Source organism: Mus caroli, unplaced genomic scaffold (genome assembly GCF_978045245.1).
Source record: "Mus caroli unplaced genomic scaffold, Mus_caroli_1 scaffold_7, whole genome shotgun sequence".
Classification (NCBI taxonomy): domain Eukaryota; kingdom Metazoa; phylum Chordata; class Mammalia; order Rodentia; family Muridae; genus Mus; species Mus caroli.
In genome coordinates this window covers 51,439,228-51,467,156 of record NW_028227262.1, presented here as the reverse complement: position 1 = coordinate 51,467,156, position 27,929 = coordinate 51,439,228, and the positions used below count along the sequence as shown (strand labels likewise).

Here is a 27,929-nt window from a genome sequence, read left to right as displayed (position 1 = left end):
GTTTGATCACTGAACTCTATATTTCTAGCACTCTTCTCACTTTTTATGTTGAGCCACAATCTTACCAACTTGCTCCGGCTGGCCTTGAACTCACTTTGTAGTCCCTACAAACCCTGAACTTAAAATTCGCCTGTCTTGGTCTCTGGAATAGGTCTGCCTCACCATGCCAGTTTGTATTATTACTGATAACAGTAAAATCTGTGAATGCTGCATATACTAAACACTTCCCAAACATCCCTCATTTAGCCTCTGTGGCAGATTTTCTACTAACCCCAGTTTACCTAAGAAGCAAGTAAGGCTGGGGGAAGTTAAAGCATTTCTCCACTGGCCTGGAGAGATGACTCAGAGGTTAAGATCATTTGCTGTCCTTTCAGAGGACCCAGATTCAAGTCCCAGTTCCCACGTGGCAGCTTAGAATCATCTGTAACTCCAGTTCCAAGAGCTCTGGCACCCTCTTCTGACCTCAGCAGGCACAAAGCATAAGCATGCGGGTAGGGCACATACACAATGCAGGCAAGACATTCATTCACATTAAATTAGTTTTGTTTTGATTTTTTAGGAACTACTTTTCTCCCAAGTAAATTGCTGGATTCCATTGCCAAGCTATCCTAAACACCAGTGGCAGAAGACATTTTCATAAAGCCCCCATGATTTCCTCAACTGCCTTTCTAGTCAGCTAGTCAACTAAGTCTGACTTCGCCTCAAGTATATTTTATTACTCTTTGTTTTAGGGTAAGTTGGTGGTCTTAGTAGAGCACTTTGAGTTTGGTTAAAAATTAACAGTTGCAAATTTAGAAACACTGTTACCTTAGGCGCTGCCATCTTAGAAGCCTAGGAGTCAGGGGGATCCTGGACACCACAAGAAAACAACCCGCAGCATCAACTAAGCAGGGCTCATAGGAACTCACAGAAACTGAAGAGGCTAGCACAGGGCCTACATGTGTCTGTGCTAGGTCCTCTGTGTATATGCCATGGTTGTGTAGCTTGGTGGTCTTGTAGAAGTTGTTTTCTTAGGTAAATGTTATTTGTTTAATATTGGAATAAAACTAAGAAACCTTTCTGGCCTGGGAAGCCATGTTTCTGCCCAGGAACACAGAGCACCTCCAGCAGCAGTCTGCTTTGAAGCTGCTAAGAGCTCACTCAGGAAGAAGTGAAGTCATCCACTTCTATCTATCTTCTATCTATAACGATGGCACAACGGTTCACTAATTTAGCCACAGGACAGCAGAAATGAAGGGCGAAGAAAAAGGCGAGCTGGCAATCAGTGGTTCATTTCAGTCAAACCCTCGCTCCCATTTTTTTTTTTTCTAGTGTGATTTCACACAAAGTGACTCATGAAAATTGCACGCATATGTGGGGAGATTAGCAATACTGGACTTCAGTGACACTGAGGCCCGCTCCCATTCCATTCCACTTAGATCAACAGCTGAACAGCTGCTTTTTTTTTTTTTTTTTTTTTTTTTTTTCTCCTCTCCCTCCAGGGCAAAGAACACACACAAACGGTGTGTTTAAAAAGAGATGGTTTGTATTTAAACTGCCAGAAAGAACTGACACCACCTTTAGTTTAGGTAGGGGATTTCCGCTAGTTACTTTTTGTCCTTACATTGGGTAAAGCCCACTGCTCTGCGTCACTAACCACTTCCAGCCAATCACAGACAGACCAATACACCCGCCCGCAGCCAATTTCCTAGGCCCTGCGGTGCTCTAACCGCAGAACCAATCCGAAGGACCCGCTGTCATCTTTCATCCAGCTGGTTGCCGCCGCCGCCGCCTCCAGATTGCGAAGGCGAAGCTCGCGAAGCAGAGGAACATGGACGTGAACCTCGCCCCGCTCCGTGCCTGGGACGATTTCTTCCCGGGCTCTGATCGTTTCGCCAGGCCGGACTTCAGGGACATTTCCAAATGGAACAACCGTGTAGTGAGCAATCTGCTCTATTACCAGACCAACTACCTGGTGGTGGCTGCCATGATGATTTCGGTTGTTGGGTAAGTGGGGTCTTCTGCCTGGAGCACCTGTCCAGGGTCAGGACGTAGGGACCACGGGGACAAGATCGCGAAATGCAAGACTAGGTCCACAGGGAGCGCCTGCCTCAGGGAAGGGTCTCGGGAAGTGGCCAACCCAGTGGAAACTTGTTCTCAGGGCGAGGCCACAGCTCTCTGAGGATCCCCTTTCTTTCTCTTTTTGCTCTAGAGGCTTGAGCAGGAACCCTGGGAGGGAAGAGGTGTGGAAAACGCTGAGAACTTGGGACAATGAGAACTACCCCCTCCCACGTCCCCCGTGCTGAAGATGTTCGCTTGTCAGATGTTTGTAGCACAGTGGGTGTTTTAAAAATAAGAAAAAATGTGGTGGTGTTGTAACCTTGCCCTGGGGCTGCCTAGCAAAGCCTGGAGTGACAGGGTGTGGACCCAGGGCTGTGTTTAAGTGGCCTCTCTGGCTAATGTCTGTCTATACTGTACATGGAACTGAGCTTCCGCTCAGAAGGATGCGAGTCTCCTGGTGGCGCATCTTCCCCTGTGAGGTGACTCTGGAAACGAGGCCCCCTGACATTTTTTTTCCCCCTAGAAGTTGCCAGGCACAGTCGCTTTAGCTTTGCTCCTTAGCCTGGGGTCTTAAACATCTCTGAAGGCCTTTTCGATGATAGTTAAGAAGTTCCCTGTGCTAAGTAAGGTTATACGTGAACATTTCTGGCGCACATACTCGTACACATCTCCGCACCTGTTTCCTGAGAAGCTGTTTTTCCTCCTAGGTTACCCTTTAAAAATGCTTCTCCCACCTTTTAACAAAATAAATGGTTATATTCGCCATTTTATTATCTCTTATACGAATTTAAATAGAAGGCTTTACAAAACACCCTCTTGCCCTAAAAGAAGTCCTTTTCTAAGGTTTCTCTTTCCGAACAAACCCAAAGAGAAAGAGAAGCTGCTAGGGAGAAAAACAAAAAAACAATCCCAAAAAGGAGAGAGGAGAGATTCACACTCGGGACTCTTAGGAAGGGGTGCGTGATAAGGCGCTGTCTTAAATTGGCCTGAGGTTAGCTGGCTTATTTACTTAGCTACCTCTGGGCACCAGACCCCACGCCAAGCTCTGAGCGCACCAAGATGAATCAGACTTGAATTCTGGCCCAGGGACACATGGCATTTGCTGAGCCTCAAAAGGAGCAAACTCACAGCATGGAGGAGACTGGCAAGCTTCCTCATTTCCGGGCGTGGTTCGGAGTGGTCACCGGTTCTCAAATGTGGGCTCCATGTGAGATCTTAGCTGTGTGTGGCTGAAGGAACTGACAACTCTGGGGATGGCCTAGTGTGCAGAGGACACAGGCTCTAGCGGACTCTGACTAAACGGGCAGCTGAGGAGCCATGAGTCAGGGGAAGAAAGCCAGAGGCAGTTGTTCCTGAACCTGCCTCCAAAACTCTGCTTCTTCCCAGAGGACAGACTTCACAAAGTCACTTCTTTAAAGTAAAATAACTAGCTGGGCACTGCTGGTGCACGCCTTCGATCTCAGCTTTTGGGAGGCAGAGGCAGTGGAATCTCTGTGAGTTCAAAGCCAGCTTGGTCTACAGAGCAAGTTTGAGTATAGTTGGGGGTACACAGAGAAACCCTATCTTGAAAATCCAGCAAAACAAAACCAAAGAACTCTAATAATGCGTTTACATCTCTTGTAAACTTTCATATTCTTTTCTTCCTCTTTGGTGGTTACATAGTTATCGGGTGGATTATCTTACCTTAAATAGAAAGGTTTGACACAGACCAATCAAATATACAAGGAAAAAAATAAAATCCCCCTCCCCTCATACTCAAAGCATTATATGTCCAGACTCCAGCACAGCCCTGGTCACCTTGTGGCCTTCATAGAACCCATTTTTCACAGTCAGCTCTTAACTAAATATAGCTCTCTCATTATGGTCTTAGGCCACTGAACCTGGCAGTCTGGAGTCTTCACCTTTCTCATTTCTATTTCACATAGAACTATTAATTGTTAGCTACGTCTTTGAAGATAAAGAGAAAAGTACCTGTTGTTATATATCTACAAAGAGCAGGCAAGGCATAGTAGCTTACGCTTATAAACCCAGCACTCCAGAAGCTGAGGCAGGAGGATTGCATGAGTTCCAGACCAACCAGAAACATGAAATTTTCTTTATACCCCAGAATACTTTGAGCCTGTAACCTTAATTTGTTTCTTTTTCTATGCATCTCGAAACACTTCCTAGCTTTCCCCACAAATTCTTCTTTTCTTTCTTTATAACTAATAATAATAAACTTTTATAGAGGGCTCTGTGTGCTAAGTACTTTGCCAAGTACTGTGTGCTGAGTATTTTACTGCATTGTGCCATGCAGTTCCACCACTAAACTATGATTATCTTCATTATTGAACCTGACACTCAGAGAAGTTGAATGGCACACTTACAGCCACAGACCCAGGCTTGTCCCTTTAACTGCTGTGGCATCTTCCTGAGAGTCAGGAGGTTTAGAATTATAGTGCCTGAAAGGTGGAAGAAATCCAATACCTTTGGGATCAGAGAAGCGTAGCTGATTCTGGAACATTCCCCATTCTAAACAGAACTGTCCTCCTCTTTGGATGCTGCAGAGGATGGGTGGGTCTGGGCACTTGTGGGAACTGCTTATCTGGATCCTCTGCTGGTGGGTAATAGTCTCTCATGAGGAAATGGTCAGTGATTCCAGCCCTGTGGCCAGGCAGCCCCTTGGGGACACTGGATGGCTCTTCAGGTCCTCTGTTGTTTTGGATTGGCTTGGCTGAGGATAGACAGGGCTGGGTTTTTTTTTTTTTTTTCTCAGATCTCAGCATGGTGGAGGGGTGTTCAGGAGTACATGAAGCAGTAGGAAACACTAGACAGAGATGGAGATTAGAAGGGGTTAAAATAGAGGTAGATGTGCATATTGGATCCTGACCAGGAAGGGCATGGGGGTTAGAAGTTAAGTCTTCAAGCAAGGCATGGCAGTGCGTGTTTATTATCCCAACAATACAGAGGTCAAGACAAGAGGGTAGAGAGTTTAATGGCAGCCTGAGTTTCATAGTGAGTTTTGTGCTGTGTATCAAGACTTCATCTCAAAAAGAAGAGGAAGTTTGGTCTTTGTCCTAAAAACCGTGGCTTTATTCAGTACCTGACTTCCATGTACACTGTGCATCTCAGATTCTGTGAACTACTTCTCTCCCTCCCCCTTCTCTTCCTCCTCCTCCTCCACTTCCTCCTTTTTCTCCTCCTACTTCTCACTCCCCTCCTCTTTTTCCTCCTCTTCCTCCTTTTTTTTCATTCTCCTTCCTCTTCTTCTACTTCCTCTCCTCCTCCCTTTTGCCACCCTCCTCCTCTCACACTCTCTACTTCTCCTCCCACCATCTCTGGTTTTGTTTTGTTTTAAAGACAGGGTCTCCTCTTGGCTGGCTTGGAACTCAAGGTTCTCCAGCTACCGTCTCCTAAGGGCTATGATTACAGGTGTGCATCACTTAGCCTCCATGCCCCTCTTACAGACAGTTTTTATTTTCATCTGTCTCTTTAAGTAGTATGAGTTATTAGTTATGAGCCAGATTAAGTGTGTTGGAATCCCAGATGCCAGGCACTAGCTGTGTGAGCACACTGCCTCATCTTCACAGCAGCACCCACCTCACAGGCCTGCCTGAAGACTAGCCAGCATCCCATAGGTAGTGCTTTTACAAGAGCCTCCTCATTTCTGCTGCATAAAATGTTACTTATCTCTTATCACTGTTAGTGTTGCCAACAAGACAACTCAGAAACACAGCTGCTTTAGACCAGTGACCTCTACCCCCAGAATCCAGCCTGGGTCTGTTTTCCCACTTCTGCAAGACTCAGCCTCGGTCTCACCTCATGGCAAACACACTGTCCCCATGTCTCTCATTGCCAGTGTTAGTTGGACCCCACATCTGTAGTTGTCGCTTTCCTGTTACCCCAAAGTCTTTTGTGTATACCTATATACAAGAAAAGAAAGATGTCTAAGATGAGAGACCAGAAACTACCTTCCTATCCATGACAAGAGCCATCCATGCATTAAGATATTATACTCACATCACACATGTCAACAGAAGTCGTCTTAATCATTGTTATATTGCTGTGAGGAGGCACCATGACCACAGCAACTCTTATAAAAGAAAGTATTTAATTGGGGCTTGCTTATAGCTTCAGAGATTTAGTCCTTTATCATCATGGCAGGGAGTACGTTGGCACACTGCGCTGGATCAGTAGCTGAGAGGTACATCCTGATCCACAGGCCAATGAGGGATGGGGCAGAGACAGAGGTTGAGCCTGGCAGGGGCTTTTGACACCTCAATGCCCACCCCCAGTGAGACTTCCCCCAACAAAGTCACACCTCCTAATCCTTCTAATCCTTTCAAAGGTGTCCACTCCCTAACTGAACATCACAATACATGAGACTAGGGGAGTCTGGCATTCAAACCACCACCTCAGTCTTTGCTGTTGTTTTTGTTTCTATTTTGTTTTGTGTTCCCAAAGTAAAAAGAACACAGGCAACGGTTAATTACACTTGAAGTACTAAGTACTAAGTACTAAGCCTGCTCTCCACTCTAGCTGTGGGTGAGGATGTCTGTGGGCTTGATGGAATGCCTACAGATATGAACTGGAAAAATCTATTCAAGGAGCAATAGCAGTTCACACTTGGGAGTTTATCAGAAATGAAGACTCCCTGGCTCCTGGCTGACCTCTTGGCTTTATATTTTAGCAAGGGTCTTGGAGGATTCGTCCTTACATTAAAATTTGGTCTACTCTGACTCAAGAGAGACACTGACAGTGAATAAATAGCGTAATTAAATGGCACAGTGACTGACGGCATTGATGCTTTTACAGATTCTGATTGTATTGTTCTGTTGATAGGTCAGGAATCGGTTGCTTTTCCCCCTTCGGACTCTCCAAGCGACTGTTATATGTATCCCCCAAGTCTAAATGAGAGCTAGGAATCCCGCTGAGTACCCACACTTTTGGAAACATGAAGGTTTGAGGTCATGCAGCCAATTGGAACCCAAACTGCTTATGGTAGCCGATGTGATTGCTAGCAGGTGAAATAACTTTTCAATCAAACCACATGGTAAATTTGCTAAAGTTCCTGCTTAATCAGATTTAACTATGTGACAATGACATCATTTTACTGCTATGCTAACTTATCTTACTCCTTCCTGATATGAAAGCTCATGTTTTGTATTTTCTGGTGTGGCCTCAGAGTCACTAACCACCCACTGTATTTGCTTCTCCTTGCCCACAAGGCCCAGGCACACATTTCGCCCTCCCCCCTAACACAGAGCCCTGTTGCTGCTGGGTGAATGAGCCCAGGTTTTCTTGGCAGGAATCACTCTGTGTCCTGGTCATTTGGCCCCTGAAAGTGTTAAAAGAGGGTGGGATCAACAGCTGCTACTTTATGCTTCTGGCTTGCCAAGCCGGTAAGACATTTCTAGAAGGCTAGTAATTATAGACTTGAAAAAAAAAAAAAGTATTACGGTGATTCTCTTCAAAAGAAGTATGGTTCTGTGCGTGCCCAAGGCATATGGCTGTCAGTATCTGGTATTGAGAATGCTCACAGTGTGCTTTTAAAGGCTACAAGGAGGAAGAGCTGGTTGCCAGTTGGTGAGGGAAGAAAGAGCCGAGAAAGTCCTGGGTGCCCTGCATGGGGATATATTTAAACATTTGTGGGAAGAAAAGACATCTGTGTCCTCCCCTGCTGGCCTCTAAATAGCCCTTGCGGTTGTTCCCTTGTAGCTACTGTCCTTTGCCCTGGCTTTGATCAGGTAAACCAGATCATCTTAAGGGTTTGTTGTTTGTTGGTTGGTTTTTATATACTAAAAGGTAGACTGTAAGACAAACAATTTTTGGAATTTTTTTCGTAGATTTTTTCGTAGACTGTCTATTGCCATTCATAGATGGTAAGTGAACCCTCCACGAGCCCAGTCCTGTTTCACCCAGTGCCTGTCCACTGACCCTGTTTGTACGTTTATGCTGGTAGCTTTGTTCCGCTTACAGATTTGTCATTTTTTTTAACTCTTTATATTCTACCAGTGTAATGAATGGTAAGAATGATAGGAATTGGAAACTACTAACAATTATTTTCATGGTTGTTTGCAAATAGGATAAATGGCCGTCTGTTTATGCTTTAAGATTAGTGAGTGCCAGTGGTTTTTCAATGGGTTCTTACTTGGATCGCTTCCTTCATTCACTCAATGGGAGTGGGACGCATCACCAGCCTTTCAGATGCTGCTGGGAGGAGGTGGAAAAGAGTGCCTTGTGATTCCTTTATCAAGATGAAGGTCCCGAGAGGTAGTAAGACCATGCTGGAAAAGGTCAGAAGTAATTTTATACACATCAACCAAGCCTACAAAAATGCATAACTATAGCCAGATGGTGGTGGTACACGCCTTTAATGCCAGCACTCAGGAGACAAAGGCAGGCAGATCTCTGAGTTCAAGGCCAGGCTCGTGTACAGGGCAGGACAGCCAGGGGTACACAGAGAAACCCCGTGTGGAAAAACAAAGGAAGGAAGGAAGGAAGAAGGAAAGAAAAGAAAAAATAGACAACTACATAGATATAAATTACACTTAGAAAATTCTCCAGTGTTAGAAATAGGGGAAACACTGTTATATGGACAGGTAAGAGGGCTAGTACATTTTTATAATATAATATAATATTTCAATCGCAATTGACAGTACTTTTCAGTTGAACAAATATTAAACAGGGTGCTTAGCTGGAGTCCTGAGGATAAACACCCCACCTGCCCAATCCTCCCAGTTTTCATCTCCATCTGCCCCATCCTGCTTCTTTAAATAGACTTCATTCAGGGAAGACACAGTGTAGATGGATGTCATCTTCTGGTGGATCTGGAGGTTTTTTTGTTTTTTGGGTTTTTTGTTTGTTTGTTTAACTGCAGATCTTTAAGAGATCTGTCAACATTCAGATATTTAATCTAAAGATCTTTCATCTGAGCTGAGGATGTGGCTCAGAGGGAGAGCAAGCTTTGCATACACAAGGCCCTGTGTTCTATCCCTTGTAGGCAAATTGCCTCATAAAATATCCTTGGTGTCATATATGTCTCTTCTTCTTCCTGGCTTCTCTCTGTCACCATCTTTTTTTTGTTAAAAGAATTAGTTTCCCACCCTGTCTCAGTCAACTAATTCTCCCTCTCTCCCTCCCTCCCTCCCTCCCTCCCTTCCTCCCTTCCTCCTTTCTTCTGTCCTTCCTTCTTTCCCTGCATGTATATCTGTGTGAGGGTGCCAGACCCCTTGAACTGGAGTTACAAACAGTCATGAGCTGACACATGGGTGCTAAGAACTAAACCTGGATCCCCTGAGAGAAAAGTCAGTGCTTGCTATCTTTCCACTGGCCTCCCCTCTTAGAAGTTAGAGTTGTGAATCAATTTAGGGCTACAGAACTCCAGGCAATGTTGGGATTCTATCATTTTATACTATATTGTATTATATTATTTTCCTCTGGACCTGTGAATTTTATCCTTTAGCATTCATCTTTAGAAGACTTACCCTTGACGTAGCATTGTTCAGGGAATGCTTTTGCAGTGTCCGCTGAGCAATAATACCTGCAGTTTGGCTCCCATTCAACAGCTGTTTAGTGTAAATAGGATTTCAGGGACTTGCCTCACAAGTGATATAATACATGACTCAGCCTTCCCTTCCATTCACAGACAGGCAGAAAGGCCATTTAATATAGAAAGTGGCCTTTTTCATTGCTACTTTTGCTGTCCAGATTACAGCCCACCAATGTGATTGTATAGGTTGAAGGTTGGTGTGAAATAAATAAGACACTCCTTCCTTCCTTCCTTCCTTCCTTCTTCCTTCCTTCCTTCCTTCCTTCCTTCCTTCCTTCCTTCCTTCCTCCTTCCTTCCTTCTTCCTTCCTTCCTTCCTTCCTTCTCTCTCTCTCTCTCTCTCTCTCTCTCTCTCTCTCTCTCTCTCTCTCTCTTTCTTTCTTTCTTGTTTTTTCTTTATTTTTTGGTTTTTCAAGACACTGTTTCTTTGTGTAACAGCCTGGCTATCCTGGGACTCACTCTGTAGGATCAGGCTGGCCTGGAACTCACAAAGATTCTCCTGCCTCTGCCAGACATTCTATGGAAGGGAACTTAGTATCACCAATCTCATTCGCATGTATCCAATCCAACTTCCCTCCCTTGCCATGCAACAGTTATTCACAGGTTTTCCTTCACGGACAGTACACTACTAAAAGCATTCAGAAGGACCAGTTTGTCAATAAGCAAGTGTCTTCTATCACTTCCAAAAGGTCCCTGGCTGTGTGTGGGAAGGAGCGAGAGCCTAGGCAGTGAGGAGCATATGAGCGTTATTCTTCCATTCTCCCCAACGTTGTAGGTGATGAAGGAGGCGCCCCATTATAGAACGTTTAAAAGGACTTGCTGCAGTCTAAGTGAGTTCTGACCCTGTGGGGAGGACTAGTTATGGTTACTAACTCAGGTCCTACTGATTGCTTATCAGAGGTAAACTTACCAGTGCTGGGTGTGGAGAAGTGAAGTGCTTGCTATGGGAACATGAGGATCTGAGTTTGGACTCTTACCATCCTCATAAAAAAGAGCAGCCTGGGGATGCTGAGACCAGATGATCCCTGGGGCTCTCTGGCTGGCCAGTCTAGCCAAATTGGTGGTCAGTGAGATATCTCATTTCAAAGAACAGGATAGAGAGAGCAATGGAGGAAGACACTTGATGTCAACCTTTGACCTCCATGTACGCATACATGAGCACACAAATATGCATACACATAAATAATAAATACACCAATAAATAAGTAGGTAGCTTAGTAAATGTCAGACAGAACAAAAGCAGTTAGCAAAGTATGCCTTGGTAGAAATATGGAGACGTCAGCTGCATAGGCTTTTGGGGGTGGGGAGAGTACTTAGTTGGGTGGTGCAAAGCATACAGGATATGGTGAATTCTGTGAGCCTTGCTAATGCAACCAGGTAGAGAAACCCCAAGGTTATGTTGCTTGGACCTTCTGAAACAAGAGAGACATGCTCCTTTCCCACCTAAACTTTCCTTTGTCCTTTGAAGTCTCCTTTACCCTGGTGATCCTTAGGCCCAAGAGGTGATGGTCCCACGTACTGAAGACTAATTTGTTTCTAAAGCTCCTAGTTATACTTTACAGTCAGATAGAGGTCTTCCAAGCTGGCTGGATTACACAGTGGTAGTGGCACTTGCAGAGAAACCTAGTAGCCTAATTTGATATCTGTGTGGGAGGAAAGAACTTACTCCTGGACGTTGTCCTCTGACCTCTACATCACCACTGTGATGAATATATATACACACTAAGTAAATAAATGTAATTTTGAAAGATGATGAAGGAGGAGGAGGAGGAGGAGGAGGAGGAGAAGGAGAAGGAGAAGGAGGAGGAGGAGAAGGAGAAGGAGAAGGAGAAGGAGAAGGAGAAGAAGAAGAAGAAGAAGAAGAAGAAGAAGAAGAAGAAGAAGAAGAAGAAGAAGAAGAAGAAAGAAGAAAAGAAGGAAGGAAGAAGAAGAGGAAGAAGAAGAAGAGGAAGAAGGAGAAGAAGAAAGGAGGAAGGAGGAAGAAGAAAGAAGGAGGAGAAGGAGGAGGAGGAGGAGGAGAAGGAGAAGAAGAAGAAAGAAGAAAGAAGAAAAGAAGGAAGGAAGAAGAGGAAGAAGAAGGAGAAGAAGAAAGGAGGAAGGAGGAAGAAGAAAGAAGGGGAAGGAGAAGGAGGAGAAGGAGGAGAAGGAGGAGAAGGAGGAGGAGGAGGAGAAGGAGGAGAAGGAGAAGGAGAAGGAGAAGGAGAAGGAGAAGGAGAAGGAGAAGGAGAAGGAGAAGGAGAAGGAGAAGAAGAAGAAGAAGAAGAAGAAGAAGAAGAAGAAGAAGAAGAAGAAGAAGAAGAAGAAGAAGAAGAAGAAGAAGAAGAAGAAGAAGAAGAAGAAGAAATAAAGAAATAGTCCTTGTCAGGACAGAAGCCATGTTGGGAAAGCAAAACAGCCACTGAACTCTTAGAGTGACTGTGAGAAACAGAAAGGACCCTCAAAGGACAGGTCAGCAGCACACTGACCTCCCTCCATTGTCCCTGATGTTTCAGCCTGTGCTGGTCACACAGCATGCAAAGGCACCTTCCAGAAAGCCCACTGCCTTGCTTCCTCACCCCGTCCCCTCACTGTGTGGGAGCGATCCTCCCCCTCCCACCCCGCCCCCACCCCCACCCCCAGGGGTACTTTTCTTGTCCCTTTAACAAACTCTGTGAAGAAACAAAGGCTGGAACTATTTCCCTGTCCTATTTAGTATACAATGGAAGTAATCGTGGCTTGTCTATGTTAAGTTTCATTCTTCTTAATGGAGGGCCACAGAAATATGCTGACCTTAGTGACATGGTATGAAAATGTGAAAGTCTCTTACTCCCCCCAACCCACCCCCGTCATTGACACATTTATCAAATGTACTGTGCTAAGTGCTAGGGCCAAAAATGGGACCTTTCTGTTCCTTATGGAGCATCCTATGTAGGAGGAGCTAGAGATGTGTTCAGTACTCACCCACATAGCTGTGAAGCTGAAGCCGGCACTGTGGTTGGGGCTGCGGGAAAGAGGCATATGGTATCAGAGAGGCTGAGAAAAGGCTGCTGAACTGAGCCTGAAAGAGGGTTGGAGTGAATCAGGCAGAGAAAACAGCTCCTGCACAGGCCAGTGGGAGCCCGGGAAAGCCGCATAACCTCTAGAACCCCCCTGAAGCCTGGCATAAGTGCAGAATCAAGACATGGCATCAGGAAGCTGGCAGGAACGGCTGCTGCGTGTCAAGTACCAAAAGGGTCCCTTAGTAGATGTAGTCTAAGCCAAACACCGAGGTTGGTGAGTAGAGAGAGCAGGCACCTCACTCTGCAGCCAAGCTTCCTGTCCGAGGGACCCACCTCAGGTACAACAGTGTATATATTGTAGTCTGGGCAGGCCTTGTAGAATGTACAGAATGCTGTTTTTATAAAGGCCACGAGAAGCAAGCAAGTGCCTGGGTGTGTTCATACTTGGTGTGAGTCCCTGCCTGGGTAAAGACCACAGGAAAACCTCATCTTCTCAGAGAAGCGCCCTGTGAGTAAACAGGCCTTCTGCTCCCCATCCATGTGAGTCAGGCTCCTCCGGAACCACACGTCTGAAACAGCTGCTGGGTTAGAAGTCAGCGTGAGACTGTTTCTGCTTCGGAAACACTTCTGGGCCTTAGGAGTTCTCTAGGTGTGACAGAATTTATCAAAAGTTCTTGCTCTGCTCCGAACCGTCTGTTTTCTTTAACTGTACTGACAGCCCTGCAGTTGGTGGCCTTGGGCACGGTTGCTGACTTCCTTGGCTCACTTCTTTCTGAGCTGAGGGACTTTCCAAGATGCTCCTAGCCCTAGAACTCGGTAATTGGGTGGGATTTTCCTCTCTTGTGAGTGGATATGAATCTGTAGATGTGGCCAGCTGCATCATGAGGACAGGACAGCATTGGGATGTATTTCATCACAGAGCCACCTTCATTAAGATCTCTCTCTCTCTCTCTCTCTCTCTCTCTCTCTCTCTCTCTCTCTCTCTCTCTCTCCCTACCCCCTCCACATGCACACACTGGGCAACTGCTCTCTCTATCCCTCAACGGCCCCTCAGCCTCTGCCTCTTTCTACTCAGAGAGAAATAATCTAGGGGAATTCCCATGGTGGAGGAACAGAGCAGTTTGGAATGGAGGGGTTAAATCCCTGTCTGCATTGAGGTGCTTACCCACACAGAATGGGTGGACTGTGAAGCCCAGCCCCACCGTGTCTCCTCCCCCACATCTCCCCCATGACTCTGCTTTCTTGCTTTTTTTGAACCTCTGTTTTGCCTCATACTGCACAGTGGGATTGTTTTCGCTCACCGTTTAAGATGGCTTCAGAAACTCACAGTGGCATTCTGAATGTTTTTACAATCAAGAACAACCCCACCTCGGGAAAACGTTTATTATCCAACAGAATGGGGTAATCTATACAAATATGTTCATCTCAAGTTGAAAACATATTTCATGGTTTTGGCCTGCATAATTAGGTTTGTGTTCCACAAAGAACAGAATCTCAAATGTCCTGCCTATTCTCCATCTTCTATCGTCTTCCTCTAAGTACTTTCCCTTTCCCTTTTCCTCCCCGTTGTTTCTTATTATTCATGGATAACCAGTAAGTAAGCCCACACCCAGCAGGGCCCCGTGAAAGATGAGTGTCTTGTTTACGGAAACCACTATTCCAAAAGTGGGTTTTATCTTGATGGGTGTGACTAACCGCCCAACCATTGGCATCTCAGACCATAACTGCTTCCCAGATTCTTGCCCTCATTGGAAAATGCACTTAGTCTTGTGTCTGTGTGTGTTTCATGTGTGCCTGTGTGTTATTGTGTTACAAGTGTAAGTGGCTACCAGACCATCTCTGTGGTGCTCATTTGAATGACTTTCAGAAGGAAGCTGCACGTACTCTGAATGTGGAAGAAACTAATTTCTCCTCCCAGTAACTTTGTTCTCTGCCCCCCCCCCTGCCCCCGCCCCCAGCTTGAAGCTTGATGCTTTCTAATTATAGTTTGTGGCTGGCCACGTTGCAAGCTAAAACCGGTTCTCTAGGAGCCCTTGCTTCTTTTCCCTTGAGCCTGAGCTACAGGAACAGGTGAACAGCAAATGTGGAATCGCTTGAGTCAGCTCTGGATTTTCCATTGTTCTTCATCGAGGGCTTTATTTAGACATTCGGTTCAGATCTCTGCTCTACTTGTCCAAAGTAAAAAATAGAAGAAAAAATACTTTATGTGACTTTTACTATACACCTTACAAATTATTCTTTTAATGAGAATTCCAGAAAGGCTGTGGTACTTTGCTGCAGACTCACCAGCTCTTGTTTGGAGTTCAGTGTGTCCGAGTCTTCGTCAGTTCCAGACCTCCATCCTCAGCTGCCTCTCTCCCCACCATGCACCACGCTTTTGAGACAAAGTCTCTCACTGAGACCCGGGCTTGCCAAACAGACGAGGTTAGCTAGTCACTGAGTGAGTCCCAGGGACCCGCCTAGCTCTACCTCCCCTGTGCTGGGATTACAAGTGCACATTTTCCCACTGGCTTTTCTCAGGGTGCTGAGGACCAAGCTCATTCCCTCAGGCTTGTGTAGCAAGCACCTTCCTCCCTGGCCCTCCATTCTAGTTCTTTCTGTTAATTTTGATCTTTGCTTTTCTTTACAGCCCAGAAACACTTGGCTGGGTCCTAGGTTACAAGGATGGCTGTGTTAAAAAGGATATCTTTATTATTTTTAAGTGTCAGGTATTTTTAATTATCCAAGTAGCATAAGGTGATTGAACAATATAAAAATAAATGCTAGGCATGGTGGCCCATGCCTGTAATCCCAGCACTTGGAAGGGTGAGGCAGAAGGATTGCCATGACTTTAAGGACAGATGGGCTGCAGTGGGAGACCTTTTCACAAAAATACACATACAAAAGAAGAAAGGGGCCGGGTGTGGTGGCGCACGCCTTTAATCCCAGCACTCGGGAGGCAGAGGCAGGCGGATTTCTGAGTTCGAGGCCAGCCTGGTCTACAAAGTGAGTGCCAGGACAGCCAGGGCTACACAGAGAAACCCTGTCTCGAAAAACCAAAAAAAAAAAGAAGAAAGGGATGAAAAGGGGACTCTCTCTGTCTCTCTCTCTCTCAGTGTGTGTGTGTGGGGGGGGGGGGGAGTATGTACTAGGAATGACAATTTTTTTTAATCTGTGGAAGGTCCCTGGCCTCTGACACAAGGCTGTCTAAGATTTGTTCAGAAGGATATACTTTTTGCACTGCCTGATTCTGCCTTTCTCAGATTTAAGTCTTGGAGCATGGCGGCATGTGCTCTTAATCCCACCTTGGAAAGTAAAGGCAGGAGGGTCAAGAACTTAAGACATCGGTGAGATCCAGCTAGCCTGTGCTATATGAGCCTCTGTCTCCAACAACAAACAAAAATCAAAGCTGGGATTGTATCAGGAGACAAGGTATGACCCAGATGAAAATACACAGTAAAATAATAATGACACAGAGAGGCTTGGAACCAGGAGGGAGTGAGGGCAAGCAGGCAGAACAGCCTGTGATCTGAGTGTTGAGAGCCTGGAGGAGGTCAGATGGTCCAAACTGGCACACAGAGTGCAGACAGACAGCAGGAAGCCAAGGTTGAGGTAAAGATGGAAAAGCCTCAAGGTGGCATATGAACTCAAACCCCAGTAATGCAATCTGAGAGATACAAAGAGAGCGCTAAGCCTCGGCTGCGAGCTGAGAAGCAGTTGATCTTATACTTCTATATTTTCTTCTTTATGTAGTTGTCTTATTGTTATTAGAAAATTACATGCCAATTATAAGCCAGATCAGGTGGTGCAGACCTGTAATCCCAGCTGCCAGGGAAGCTAAGGTAGGAAGACAGAGTTCAAGGGTAGCTTGGGCAAGTTGCTGAGGTGCTGAGACACACACCCCTAACCCAGAAAAATAAAACCAACAAAACAAAACAAAAAAACAAGATAAACCAGAACCACCAGTGTGAGGACACAGCTTCATGATAGAACCTTTACCTACGCATGTACAAAGCCCTGGGCTCAGTCCCACTAGCACACTCAACCATAAAGTCCTGGGTTTGATATGAAGCACATGTCAACTGGGCACGGTGGCCCACATCTGTGTTCCAGGACTTGGGAGGTAGAAGCAGGAGAATCAGGAGATAAGGTTGTCCTTATCTGTGCATTAAGTCTGAGACTATGGTGGGATACATGAGACCCTATCACAGGAGAGAGAGAGAGAGAGAGAGAGAGAGAGAGAGAGGCAGAGAGAGACAGAGGGAGAGAGAGAGAGGAGAAGAAAGAAGAAAGGGAGGTAAAAAGGAAATGTAAATGATAGACATTTCTGCTTTAGGGTTATGTCACAAGCATAATATGCTAAATATAATAGAGGGAATGTATTTTATTTTTTCACCTACTCAATATATTGTCAATATCTTTTTTTGTTTTTTGCTTTTTCGAGACAGGGTTTCTCTGTATAGTCCTGGCTGTCCTGGAACTCACTTTGTAGACCAGGCTGGCCTCAGAAATCCGCCTGCCTCTGCCTTCCAAGTGCTGGGATTAAAGGCGAGTGCCACCACCGCCTAGCTATTGTCAATATCTTGTTGTGCTACTAAATTATAAGCCACATCTAGTAGTGCCTGTCTGTATACTTCAGCTTTTTAATCATATATTCATATATGCACATATATTACTATAGTACCTGGGAGGCTGAGGCAGGAGGATGGTGGGTTTCAGGCCAACCCAGGTATCTTAGTTACTTTATATATACTATATATATATATATTGTTATTGTTATTATATAATATATATATTGTTATTGTTATTAGAAAATAACATGCCAATTATAAGCCAGATCAGGTGGTGCAGACCTGTAATCCCAGCTGCCAGGGAAGCTAAGGTAGGAAGACAGAGTTCAAGGGTAGCTTGGGCAATATATATATATATATATATATATATATATATATATATCCCAGTCCAGTAAAGCATTGTTCACATAGGTTATTCCTAACAGTGTTTCACACATACACCACCAGTGTGGATATATCTCAGTCTTGGCAAGATTGTTTATTACCTTTGTCTTCTCAAGCTTGCAGGGTCTCAGTGTTGTCAAGGATTTTGAGTGAAATAGGCAACTGTGATTGTCCTGGCGGGGATGGCACTGGTGGGAATGGATGTTCTGAAGACAAAAGGAGGAAGACACACAGTTCATTAGCTACACTTTGGTACATCAACAGAGGGCAAGGCAGTAGAGAGAGCCCATCTGCACACAGCCGCTCTGAGAGGGGCTGCTTCCATGCCAGAAGGGGAGTGAATTTCCAGGCAGGCAGGCAGGCAGTGGCTCAATGTCACAGTGTCCTGGAGTAATTGCAGTTGGAGCTTGTCATGGTTAGAGGCTGTAATGGTCTTGCCCTGAGTCAGAAGTAGCTCGGCATGATGATTGTCCTAAGCTGGCACCTGTATTTTCTAGCTGGGGCTTGTGTTTCCCCTTTTCTGAGAAGGTTAAGAGTCCTGGTTGGAGGTGACAGATTAAAGTCTCCACGTTCTGTGGTGAGACTGGCTCAGAACAGCAGTTGGTCCCAGAACTGCATTCGTAAGTGTTAGAGGCTGTAGTGTGTTTAAGCTATAGTACACTACTCTTTCCATTGTCTAATTCTCTGCATGCTCACGCTCCCCCTCCCCTTTTCTGCTTTAAAGACAGGCTCTCACTATGCAGTCCTGGCTGGCTTGGAACTCAGACTGTAGACCAGGCTGTCCACAGAGACACACTGCTGCTCACAGAGACACACTCGTCTCCACTTCCCGAATGCCGAGATTAAAGGTCTGCATCACCACACCCAGCGATTCTTTGCTTTTTTTTTTTTTAAGTGGAGAAGCTGAAGCTTCTTCTAAGCAGTTTTACATTCATTCCAACCACCTGGCAGCAAGGATAAGAGACTTTCACTCCCTACTCAAATAGCTGGTGTTTCAGTAGGATCAGAGCTAAAACGTGAAGGAATTTTCATTTGGAAATGGTGGTGCACATACGTAACTATAGTACCTGGAAGGCTGAGGCAGGAGGATGGTGGGTTTCGAGGTCAACCTGGGTGTCTTAGTTACTTTTCTATAGTGGTGATAAACGCCACGATAAAGGCAACTGTTGTGCTCTTTTAGCTAGTTATTGGGCTTTTATGTCTATCACTCTTCCAACCCTTATTCCACCCTGATTCCTTCCAACTTCCAACACTAGGTAGGAGAGAGAGAAGGTTAGAGGGGAAAGGGGGCGTGGACCTCAACAGGCTACTTCCTGCTGACTAGAATTGGGTTCCTTGTGGCAAGTCCGATCTGTCATCAGACTATATCTAGCAGCCCAACAAACCAGTAATAGCAAATGCAACAGCAGATGCAGCAGCAGCAACAGCAGCAGGATGAACTGGGGTGGGAGCAGCGGGGAGGAGCAGCAGCCACGAGCAGCGGCCACACCAGGCCCTCTTGGAGCTCTCCCATGTATACCTTCTCCAGAGTCCCCAGAATTAGACTATCTACAACTGGCAAAGATCACACCCCTGCTAGTGCACAAGGCAAATCACAATCACCTGCTGGGAAGCAGCCTCTCATCCCACACCCGGCATTTAAACAAAAGCATATTCATATAACTGAATGTTTAAAGAAACCAAAATTCTCACTTAAGGAAGCCTATAAATGAAACTTTAAATTGGGCTTGCCGTTTCAGAAGGTTAGGAGTCCATGGCAGCAAAGCAAAGGCACGGCAGGAGGAACAGCTGAGAGCCCATATTTGGTTTGGCAAGCAGAAAGCGGGTGCCCTAAGAATGGCTGGAGTCCTTTGAAATCTCAGAGCCCACCGCCTACTGACACACCTCCTCCAACAAGGCCATACCTCCAAATCCTTCCCAATTAGTTCTGACAAGTAGGAACCAAGTATTCAAACATATCAACCTGTGGGGGTCATTCTCATTCAAACCACAATATTGGGCTATGTAGTGAGAATCTATCTCCATAAAAAAGAGGGGAAGCCGGGCAGTGGTGGCGCACGCCTTTAATCCCAGCACTTGGGAGGCAGAGGCAGGCGGATTTCTGAGTTCGAGGCCAGCCTGGTCTACAAAGTGAGTTCCAGGACAGCCAGGGATACACAGAGAAACCCTGCCTCGAAACCTCCCCCCCCCCCAAAAAAAAGGAGGGGAAGACTACAGTGCTGGGTCCTTGTCATTTACAAAACACTTGTGGTAAATTTCTTCTTCCTAGTGTTTCCTGCATTATCCAAAGTCAGTGACAGTTGTCCTCCGATGAAGACCTTTGTCTCATGGACCAGTGAATTTAGAGGCTATATATTTGGATTTCTGAGTTGACAACCTATGTTGAAGATGCTTGGGGCTGCTGGAAAGTTCAATCAAGGGGTTGTTGTGTGTATGTGTCAGAAACCATAAACCAATGTTTCTGTGGGGCATAAGGACTAGATCACTTACTGCGATCAGCAGCTTGCTTTGGGCTTTCATGTCAAGGAAGCGGTGGTGGATAGGGATGACTGGGCTCCATGGAGAGCCTCTGTTCAGCCTCAGGGAGAAGGTATTCCAGCTGCTGGGTTCCAAAATAGAAGGTGGGCTCAGAGTGATCGAATTCTCTTGTTCCAATTGAAGCAGGAGTTACCCCATGTTTTGTTTTGTGGTTTTTCTATAGGATTCAAAGAAATACTCCAATAAGCACTGTGTAGTCCAAACAGAAATATGACTGTAGACAGGATCTTGTTCATGGAGGCCATTGTATGATCCCCCTACCGATGGATAGATGACTTCATTCATTCATTATTTCTACTAAACATGAAACAGTGCTAAAAGTAAATAAAAAAAGAACAAAGCAATTGGTGTGCAGTAGTGCCTAGGATGTATGAAAGTTAAACACAATGCAACTATAAGAACATGGGCTAGCCTGGCATGGTGGCACAAGCCTTTAATCCCAGCACTCGGGAGGCAGAGGCAGGCGGATTTCTGAGTTTGAGGCCAGCCTGGTCAACAAAGTGAGTTCCAGGACAGCCAAGGCTACACAGAGAAACCCTGTCTCGAAAACAACAACAACAACAACAACAACAAAACAAAAACAAAAAACAAAAAAACATGGGCTCTTCAAATTGTGGGCTCTAGTAAGATATCCTGGCAAGTCGGGTAGGCACCAGACTGCTTGTGGTGGTCTTAGTTCCACTGTTTCCTTTGTTGTTGTTATTGATCACCCCTTCTTCCCTCCTCTTCCTCTTTTCACATTTTTCATATTTTTCACATTCTGTTTTGTTGTCGGGGGTTGTTGTTGTTAAGATAGAGTCTTGCTATGTGGCTAAAGCTAGCCTTGAACTCATGATCCTCCTGCCTCAGCCTCCCAAGTGCTAGGATTGTGTGGCCCGCCATGTCCAGCTGTAAGTGTCACCGTTTCTAACTATGAAGGCTGTTTCTCTATTTAGAATCAGCCAGTTCTTCTACCTCATAGCTTGTGGGCTTTAAAGTTCCGGTGTTGATGAAGTACTTCATGGGTTCTCAGTGGTTTTCACCCCTCCTCTTCCCTTCTCTGCCCATGCTCCACCTGCCATTGAGCCAGCCATTCTCTGCTTTCCTACCCCAGGTTTCTGAGCCCCTTCAACATGATCCTCGGAGGAGTCATTGTGGTGCTGGTGTTCATGGGGTTTGTGTGGGCAGCGCACAATAAAGACATCCTCCGCCGGATGAAGAAGCAGTACCCAACGGCCTTCGTGATGGTGGTCATGCTAGCCAGCTACTTCCTTATATCCATGTTCGGGGGTGTCATGGTCTTTGTGTTCGGCATCACTCTTCCCTTGCTGTGTAAGTAAGCCTGCTTTCCTTGCCTCCCTTCATTAAAATAAATGTAGATGAAGTTGGCCAGTGAGCACTGCATAGCCCCTCCGTATATCTAACAGTGTTAGCATCTTCTAAGACAGCACATGAAAGCCTGGCAGTTGCTTATTCCCATAGATATGTGTGAGCACTTGCAGTGTGCCATGTGGCTCTTCTTACACAGAGATATCACTCAACAAAACAAATGCAAATCCCAGTCACGTGGCAAGAACTGGTACAACCTGCATGGTATCTTCATGGCAGCTCACAGCCATCCACAATTCTAGTTGCAGGGGATACCTTCTTCTTATCTCTGCAGGCAGCAGGCATGCGTGAGGTATGCATGCATGTTTACATATATACATACATCCAGGTAAAACTCTCATACTCATAGAAAAGTAAGTATATCTGAAAAAGTAGCTGGACCACGGTATAAACACTAAATACTGTGATTCTGGTAAACTAGATATTTTCTAAACACCTTATTTTCTAAGACCTCAAACAGTATGAAGTGAAACAGAGATCTAATTCCAGGTCTTAGCAGCAGAGATCTGGCGAAATGTTAGTGTCCTTTCTGATGAGAGAATGTCCCTTTACATTTGAAAATGTTTCATCTATGCATGTGTTAAATAGTAAATAAAATCGTTTGCTTATCTGAGATCTTGTCAGATTGAGCCCAAAATATTTACAAATGAATCCTACACTTTATTACATACACTCTATCAACCAGTAAGTTCAAGCTTTGGGAAAGTTTCCCCAGATTTTCCTTGCTATACTATGAGTTAGTGCCGGAATGATCCCATTTAAATATACTGCCTGTTAACAGTTAACAGAAGGCAGTCCCTTCTCTGCCTGAGAGCCTGAGACAGGCCAGAGGAATGAAAGACATCAGAGTCGATTTGTTTCTCTTGCCAGATTTGCAGGAAACCAGAGCATCATCAGTCATCCTAAGTAGGCTGTGTTCACCTATTTCTGAGACAAGGAAACTAAGATCAGTCACTCCCAAACTCTGATACACGGGGAACATCTGTTCAAGAACTGTTTGAAAACATGTATCTCTAAGCCATATCCCTGGGAAAGCCTGATTCTGTGGGTCAACAGTGGTACCCCAAGTGCCTGATGCTTAGAAAATGGCCCGTATCTTTAAAGGTCAGAGTAGGCTACGGACGTCTAGTCTTTCTCTGGATTGTGCATAGTGTAGGATGGAAATTTGCTTATAATAGGCTCTTTTGTTTATATATGTATTATGTAGTACATGTATGTGTGCATATGCATACGTGTGATTCCCATGTGCGTAAGGGTGAGCACACAGGCCCAGAGTTTACATCAGGTGTCCTCCACCAGTGCTCTCTACTTTATTGATTAAGGCAGTAGTCACTTGGCTACTCTGTCTGGCTTGTCCTGAGGATCTCCTGTGTCTTCCTTATAAGTGCTGGGGTTGCAGGCTGGCTGCCATGCCTACCTGGCTTTTAGGTTGGTCCTGGAGACTCCAGCCCTCACACATTATGCACTGAGTCATTTTCTTGCCCTTTATTTTTAATTTTTCAAAATTTCATCTATTTATCATCTACCCACCTATCCATCCATCTATCCATCCATCCTTCATCCAGCCAGACATAATCTTGCCCAAGAAACTATGGAGGTAAGAGGACGACTTCTTCTAGCATGTGATTCCTGGAAATCGAACTCAGGTCACCAGGCTTGGAGGCAGGCACTTTACCCACAGAGCCATCTCATCAACTCCCCAGCCCTACTTAAATAGGCTCTTTGGGTGCTGTGTATGTACATGGAACAAATAACTGTTATAGATCACATAGAGTGTCTTAAAATACAGATTCTCTATCCCATTCCCTTAAGGTTCCGCGACAAGAGGTCCACAAAGAAGGACCATGGAACCTATTTCATAGTAAACAAGGCCAGGTCATTCCCAGTGACGCCTTCAGAAAACATGCTTCTTTGGAAGTACATTAAAGGTGGGGTTTTCCTATATTCTGGCATTTAAGGAACAAAGTACAGATAAACCAAGAATGCAAAAAAAAAAAAAAAATGTCCTTCCTGGGAAACCGTGGGCAAGTGGATTCATAGTCAGACTGGAGTCACATCAGTGAACAATTGTGTTGAATGTCATGTTGTTTAAGGAACATTTGCAAGGTAGGGATTTCAGTGGGCAGAATAAAAGAATGTGGCTGCCAGATCAACGGTCTTCCAAATGAGTACTGTGTTTTCTTCCACACACACAACAGTCTGTGTGTGGCTTGGGAAGCAGCTTTATATAAAGGCTATGTAACCATCTGAGGATAAGTGAAGCAAGCAGACCTGACAGCTAAAAGACACAGTTTACTATATGTGTGAGGGGCTGAAGTGGGGATTATTGGGCTGGAGAGATGGCTCAGTGCTTAAGAGCACAGAGGACCCAAGGTTGGTTCTCCACATCCGTGTTAGGTGGCTTAGCACCACCTAGAAGGCCACCTCCAGGAGCCACCTCCAGGGGGACCTGATGCCATTGGCCGCTGCAGGCATCAGCTCTCACGTGCATAAACCCACAGACACAGACATACCCACACACGATTCAAAAACAATAGAAATTTTATTTATTTGACATAATTTGATGCTGTCACTTCTTTCAGTGATGTTCATCCACGCATCCCTGAGACTTCGAAACCTCAAGAACAAGCTGGAAAATAAAATGGAGGGAATCGGCCTGAAGAAAACTCCGATGGGCATCATCCTGGATGCCTTGGAACAGCAGGAAGAGAACATCAACAAATTTGCTGACTACATCAGCAAAGCGAGGGAGTAAGCACAGCCCGCCCAGTGACGGGGCCTGCAGCGGGAATCCGGTTGCACTTTCCCCCTTGTTCAGATCCATTTTCAAGTCTGTGGTTTTGAAACAGAAGGTGCACGGTGCACGTCTTACCACCCACCTCTCCAAGGCATCATGCATGCACAGGCCCACTGCTAAGATCTCTGATATGACCCACAGAAGGCCTCAGAAACTGCAAAAATACAGACCCACTCTCCCGTGGTATCTGAAGTGTCCGGTGTGCTTTTGAAAAAGTGTGGATTAGACAGCCACAGTTCCATCTTATGGTAGGGAAGAAGTCCCTGTAGAGTCTGGAGGCAATGTGGAGGACATGAAGATCAGTTAAAGGCGAGGATGTTGTGTGTCAGCCTGTTTCTAATGCTGTCTGACATCCCCTCCAAAATCCCCTAAGAGTATGATGTTTCGGGTATGTTAGTTTAGCAGTGTTATTTTTGTTGTTTTAAAACCAGAGGCTATCACTTGGGCACCTGTTTGATGTGCAGTGGAAACTGGGTCAGCCAGTTGTTTATATTTTGTTTACGAATATGAAGGTAGCTGTTTAGGGCAATGTTTTGTTAAATTTTGTAAAAATTTTTAAAAGGGTTAGTAATATGCTTTCACCAGCAGGTGTTTCTTGCAAACTAAATGTCAACCTCCTGGGGTAGGGTTGGGGGTGGGGGGATGGTTACAACTCTGTAACTTCTGTTATTCTTGTTAAGAATAAATACAAATAGAACCAAACTTGAGTTCTGTCTATATGGCACATTTTTCGTTACTACAACAATAAAAGGGTATCCAAGATAATGATATTTAAATGGTTTAGGTTTTTTTTTTTAAGATTTATTTTTATCGTTTTTATTTGTGTGTGTGAAAGAGTGTGTGTGAGAGAGAGAAAGAGAGAGAGAGAGCATTTAGAAAGAAAGAAATGAGCATGTATTTTATTAATTCCTTAGGAGTTCAGAGAGGACAACCAAGGTTGAGCTTTTGAGCCTGCAAAGCTTTCCTAGAGGACCAAGCCAAAAGGGTTTAAACAGGTCCTGTACCTCAAAGCTGTTGACAGTAGGCATGGTGGCCATACACTTACATAAATAGCATTGGAGTTAGGATGACGTGAGCCTATGCGTTTCGCTACAGTTACCCCTTTATGGCTCATATATTAAGAAATAGATGACACGTGGGTGTTTGCCAGTTTGGTGATTTCACAGGTAAAATAGAAAACACTTAGGTTTTCCTAACATTGAAAGGATAACTGGTGGGACCTTTCCCAAAGCCCTTCTGTGTGTCCTAAATAACCCATGACCACCATGGCAGCTCTGATGTCTTGTGTTTTAGCCTCTCAGTCAATATGAAGCCTTATCTTGAGCCCAGAGCTTCAGATAGGGTTTAGAATCTGTAGCATTACCCAAGTAGGAAGAATAAAGTTGGAAGCATTTTAGTGAGACTTTATTCAATGTATATCTGTGCTAAATATCAAGAAACTTGGCAATAGCCTGAAAAAAAAAAACTGAAAAAACTTAATACTTCTACCTTGTATTTTGAAAGCTGTTTAATAAAACCCATTATAGGTGTTTATTTGAAGCTAGAAAAACAACTGAAGTTTGGCAGAATCTTTTAAACTTGCTATAGGTTTATATACATTTATACCCTGTGATGGTTTGTATATGCTCGGCCCAGGGAGTGGCACAATTAGAAAGTTTGGCCTTGTTGGAGTAGATGTGTCACTGTGGGCGTGGGCTTTAAAACCCTCAAGCTAGCTGCCTGGAAGACAGTATTCTGCTAGCAGTCTTCAGATGAAGATGTAGAACTCTCACCTACCCTGTACCATGCCTGCCTGGATGCTGCCATGTTCCCACTTTGATGATGATGAACTGGTCCTCTGAACCTGTAAGCCAACCCCCATTAAAAGCTGTCCTTATAAGAGTTGCCTTTGTCATGGTGTCTCTTCACTGCAGTAAATCCTTAACTAAGACCTCCCCCTTTTGTTTTTGGGTTTTGGTCTTTGGGTTTTTGTATTTGTTTTTGGGGTTTTTCAAGATGTTTTTTCTGTGTAACAGCTCTGGCTGTCCTGAAACTCACCATGTAGACCAGGGTGGCCTTAAACTCAGAGATTCACCTGCCTCTGCTTCGGGAGTGCTGGGATTAAAGGCGAGTGCCCACCACATAAACCCCTTCCATTTTAATGTGATATGTTCTGACACAAGTGTCATGAATTTGTAGGAAATGATAGCTTGAAATTTAAAAAGGTATTCAGTGCAATTTCCAGCAGCCAGTAATCAGGTCCAGAAAGATGACTTCTTAGTCTCCCTTCCTGGTGCTGTGATAAAATACTCCGCCTAATGAAAGAGGATACCGTAGAAAGGACCAATTGTTAGGTACTGATTTATTGATCTGTTTAGTGATTTACTTACATTGCTGCCTGGAACAGAATGACCTGGAGAGACAGTTGTCAACAAGGGAAACATTGTCCTTACCAACCTGCTGACTGGCACTTCTGTAAAATCTTGCTTGCTTGCCCTGTACATCCTTGTGGTTTCAAAGCTGTGGCTCTCACCCTTCCTAATGCTGTGACCCTTTAATGTAGTTCCTAAAATCAGGGTTGCTGTTTTAGAGTCTAAAATGAGAATACAAACTGGACCCAGGACTGAGGCGTTTCACAAGATGTCCTGGCTTCAGTCTACCAGTGACATCTCCTCTCTTCCACTCTCATTGGTGTCAGAGTGCTTATTCCACAAAGATTCCTGCACCATGAAAGTAACTTAAGAGAGAAAAGGTTTATGCTAGTTTATAGTTCAAGGAAGGTACAGTCTGTCACCGTGGGAAAGTCAACGCAATGGGAGCCTAAAGTTGCTGGACTTACTACACCCACAGTCAGAGGCAGGAAGTGATGAGTGCTGTCGTCCAGCTCCACTTTCAACTAGGGAATGGTGCTACCCACAGTGGGCGGATCTTCCCACTTGAATGTAATCAAGGTAATCCTCAGCTGGAATGCTCAGAGGTCTGTCTCCCAGGTGATTTCAGATTCTGTCAAGTTGATAATTAACACCATCAATCACAGAAAATAACAGAAAAAAAAAACCCATGGTGTATAAATACCATATTTTTAAAATTTGCAATTATTTATTTTGTTCATGTGAAGGTCAGAATACAATGTATGGTAATCACTTCTCTCCTACTGTGTGCGTTCTGGAGACAGAACTCAGGTTGTTAGCCCTTGGCAGCAAGCATGCTTACCTGTTGAGCCATCTCACTGGCCCTAATACGACCCACCTCTTAAAACAAGTTAAAATCGTAGATAAACAAAGAGCACAGTGGGAACTGCTTTCTCTCTGTGTGTCTCCCTTGACCTTGATTTGATCTCTGGAATCCATATAACGGGGAAAGGGGAAAGCTGATTCCACCGAGGGGTCCTCTGACCATAACCCATGCTACGACATGCATGTGCATGCTCTTACACACACAGCTAAAAATAACATTTTTGAAGGGGATAACAAAGCTATTATGTGATGGCTATTTTTTTAAAAAATTGCTTAGCTGAAAACTACATAAATGTGTCCACTTTTGTATTCTCTATCTTTAAAACCAAAACCAAATCAAACCAGAAAGCCCAGAATTTTTTCATAATTTTTTCTTCCTACGATGAACTGTTTCTAGTTTGTTCCATTAGAGCAGTTGTTCTCAATCTGTGGGTCTTGACCCCTTTGGGGGTCAAGCAACCCTTTCACAGGGGTTGCCTAAGACCATCCAAAAACACAGGTTTAACTTTACAATTCACAACAGTAGCAA

The 27,929-nt window shown here is 44.8% G+C and overlaps 1 protein-coding gene across 1 annotated transcript; it reads left to right on the top strand.

The window, feature by feature from the left end:
• The first annotated feature begins 1,721 nt into the window (after window positions 1-1,721).
• Arl6ip5 (ARF like GTPase 6 interacting protein 5) lies at window positions 1,722-26,066 on the top strand. The gene is made up of 3 exons (XM_021164981.3): window positions 1,722-1,986; window positions 21,114-21,331; window positions 23,971-26,066. Exons 1-3 carry the CDS (start codon window positions 1,811-1,813, stop codon window positions 24,141-24,143), a joined length of 567 nt encoding a protein of 188 aa, XP_021020640.2. The 5' UTR covers window positions 1,722-1,810; the 3' UTR covers window positions 24,144-26,066.
• The last annotated feature ends 1,863 nt before the right edge of the window (window positions 26,067-27,929 follow it).

Bases quoted from the DNA above. Each gene is read 5' to 3' on its own strand.
- Arl6ip5 (XM_021164981.3), top strand. From the start codon at position 1,811: ATGGACGTGAACCTCGCCCCGCTCCGTGCCTGGGACGATTTCTTCCCG. The intron at 1,987-21,113 runs GTAAGTGGGGTC...TTCCTACCCCAG, and splicing joins ATGATGATTTCGGTTGTTGG to GTTTCTGAGCCCCTTCAACA. The intron at 21,332-23,970 runs GTAAGTAAGCCT...CACTTCTTTCAG, and splicing joins CATCACTCTTCCCTTGCTGT to TGATGTTCATCCACGCATCC.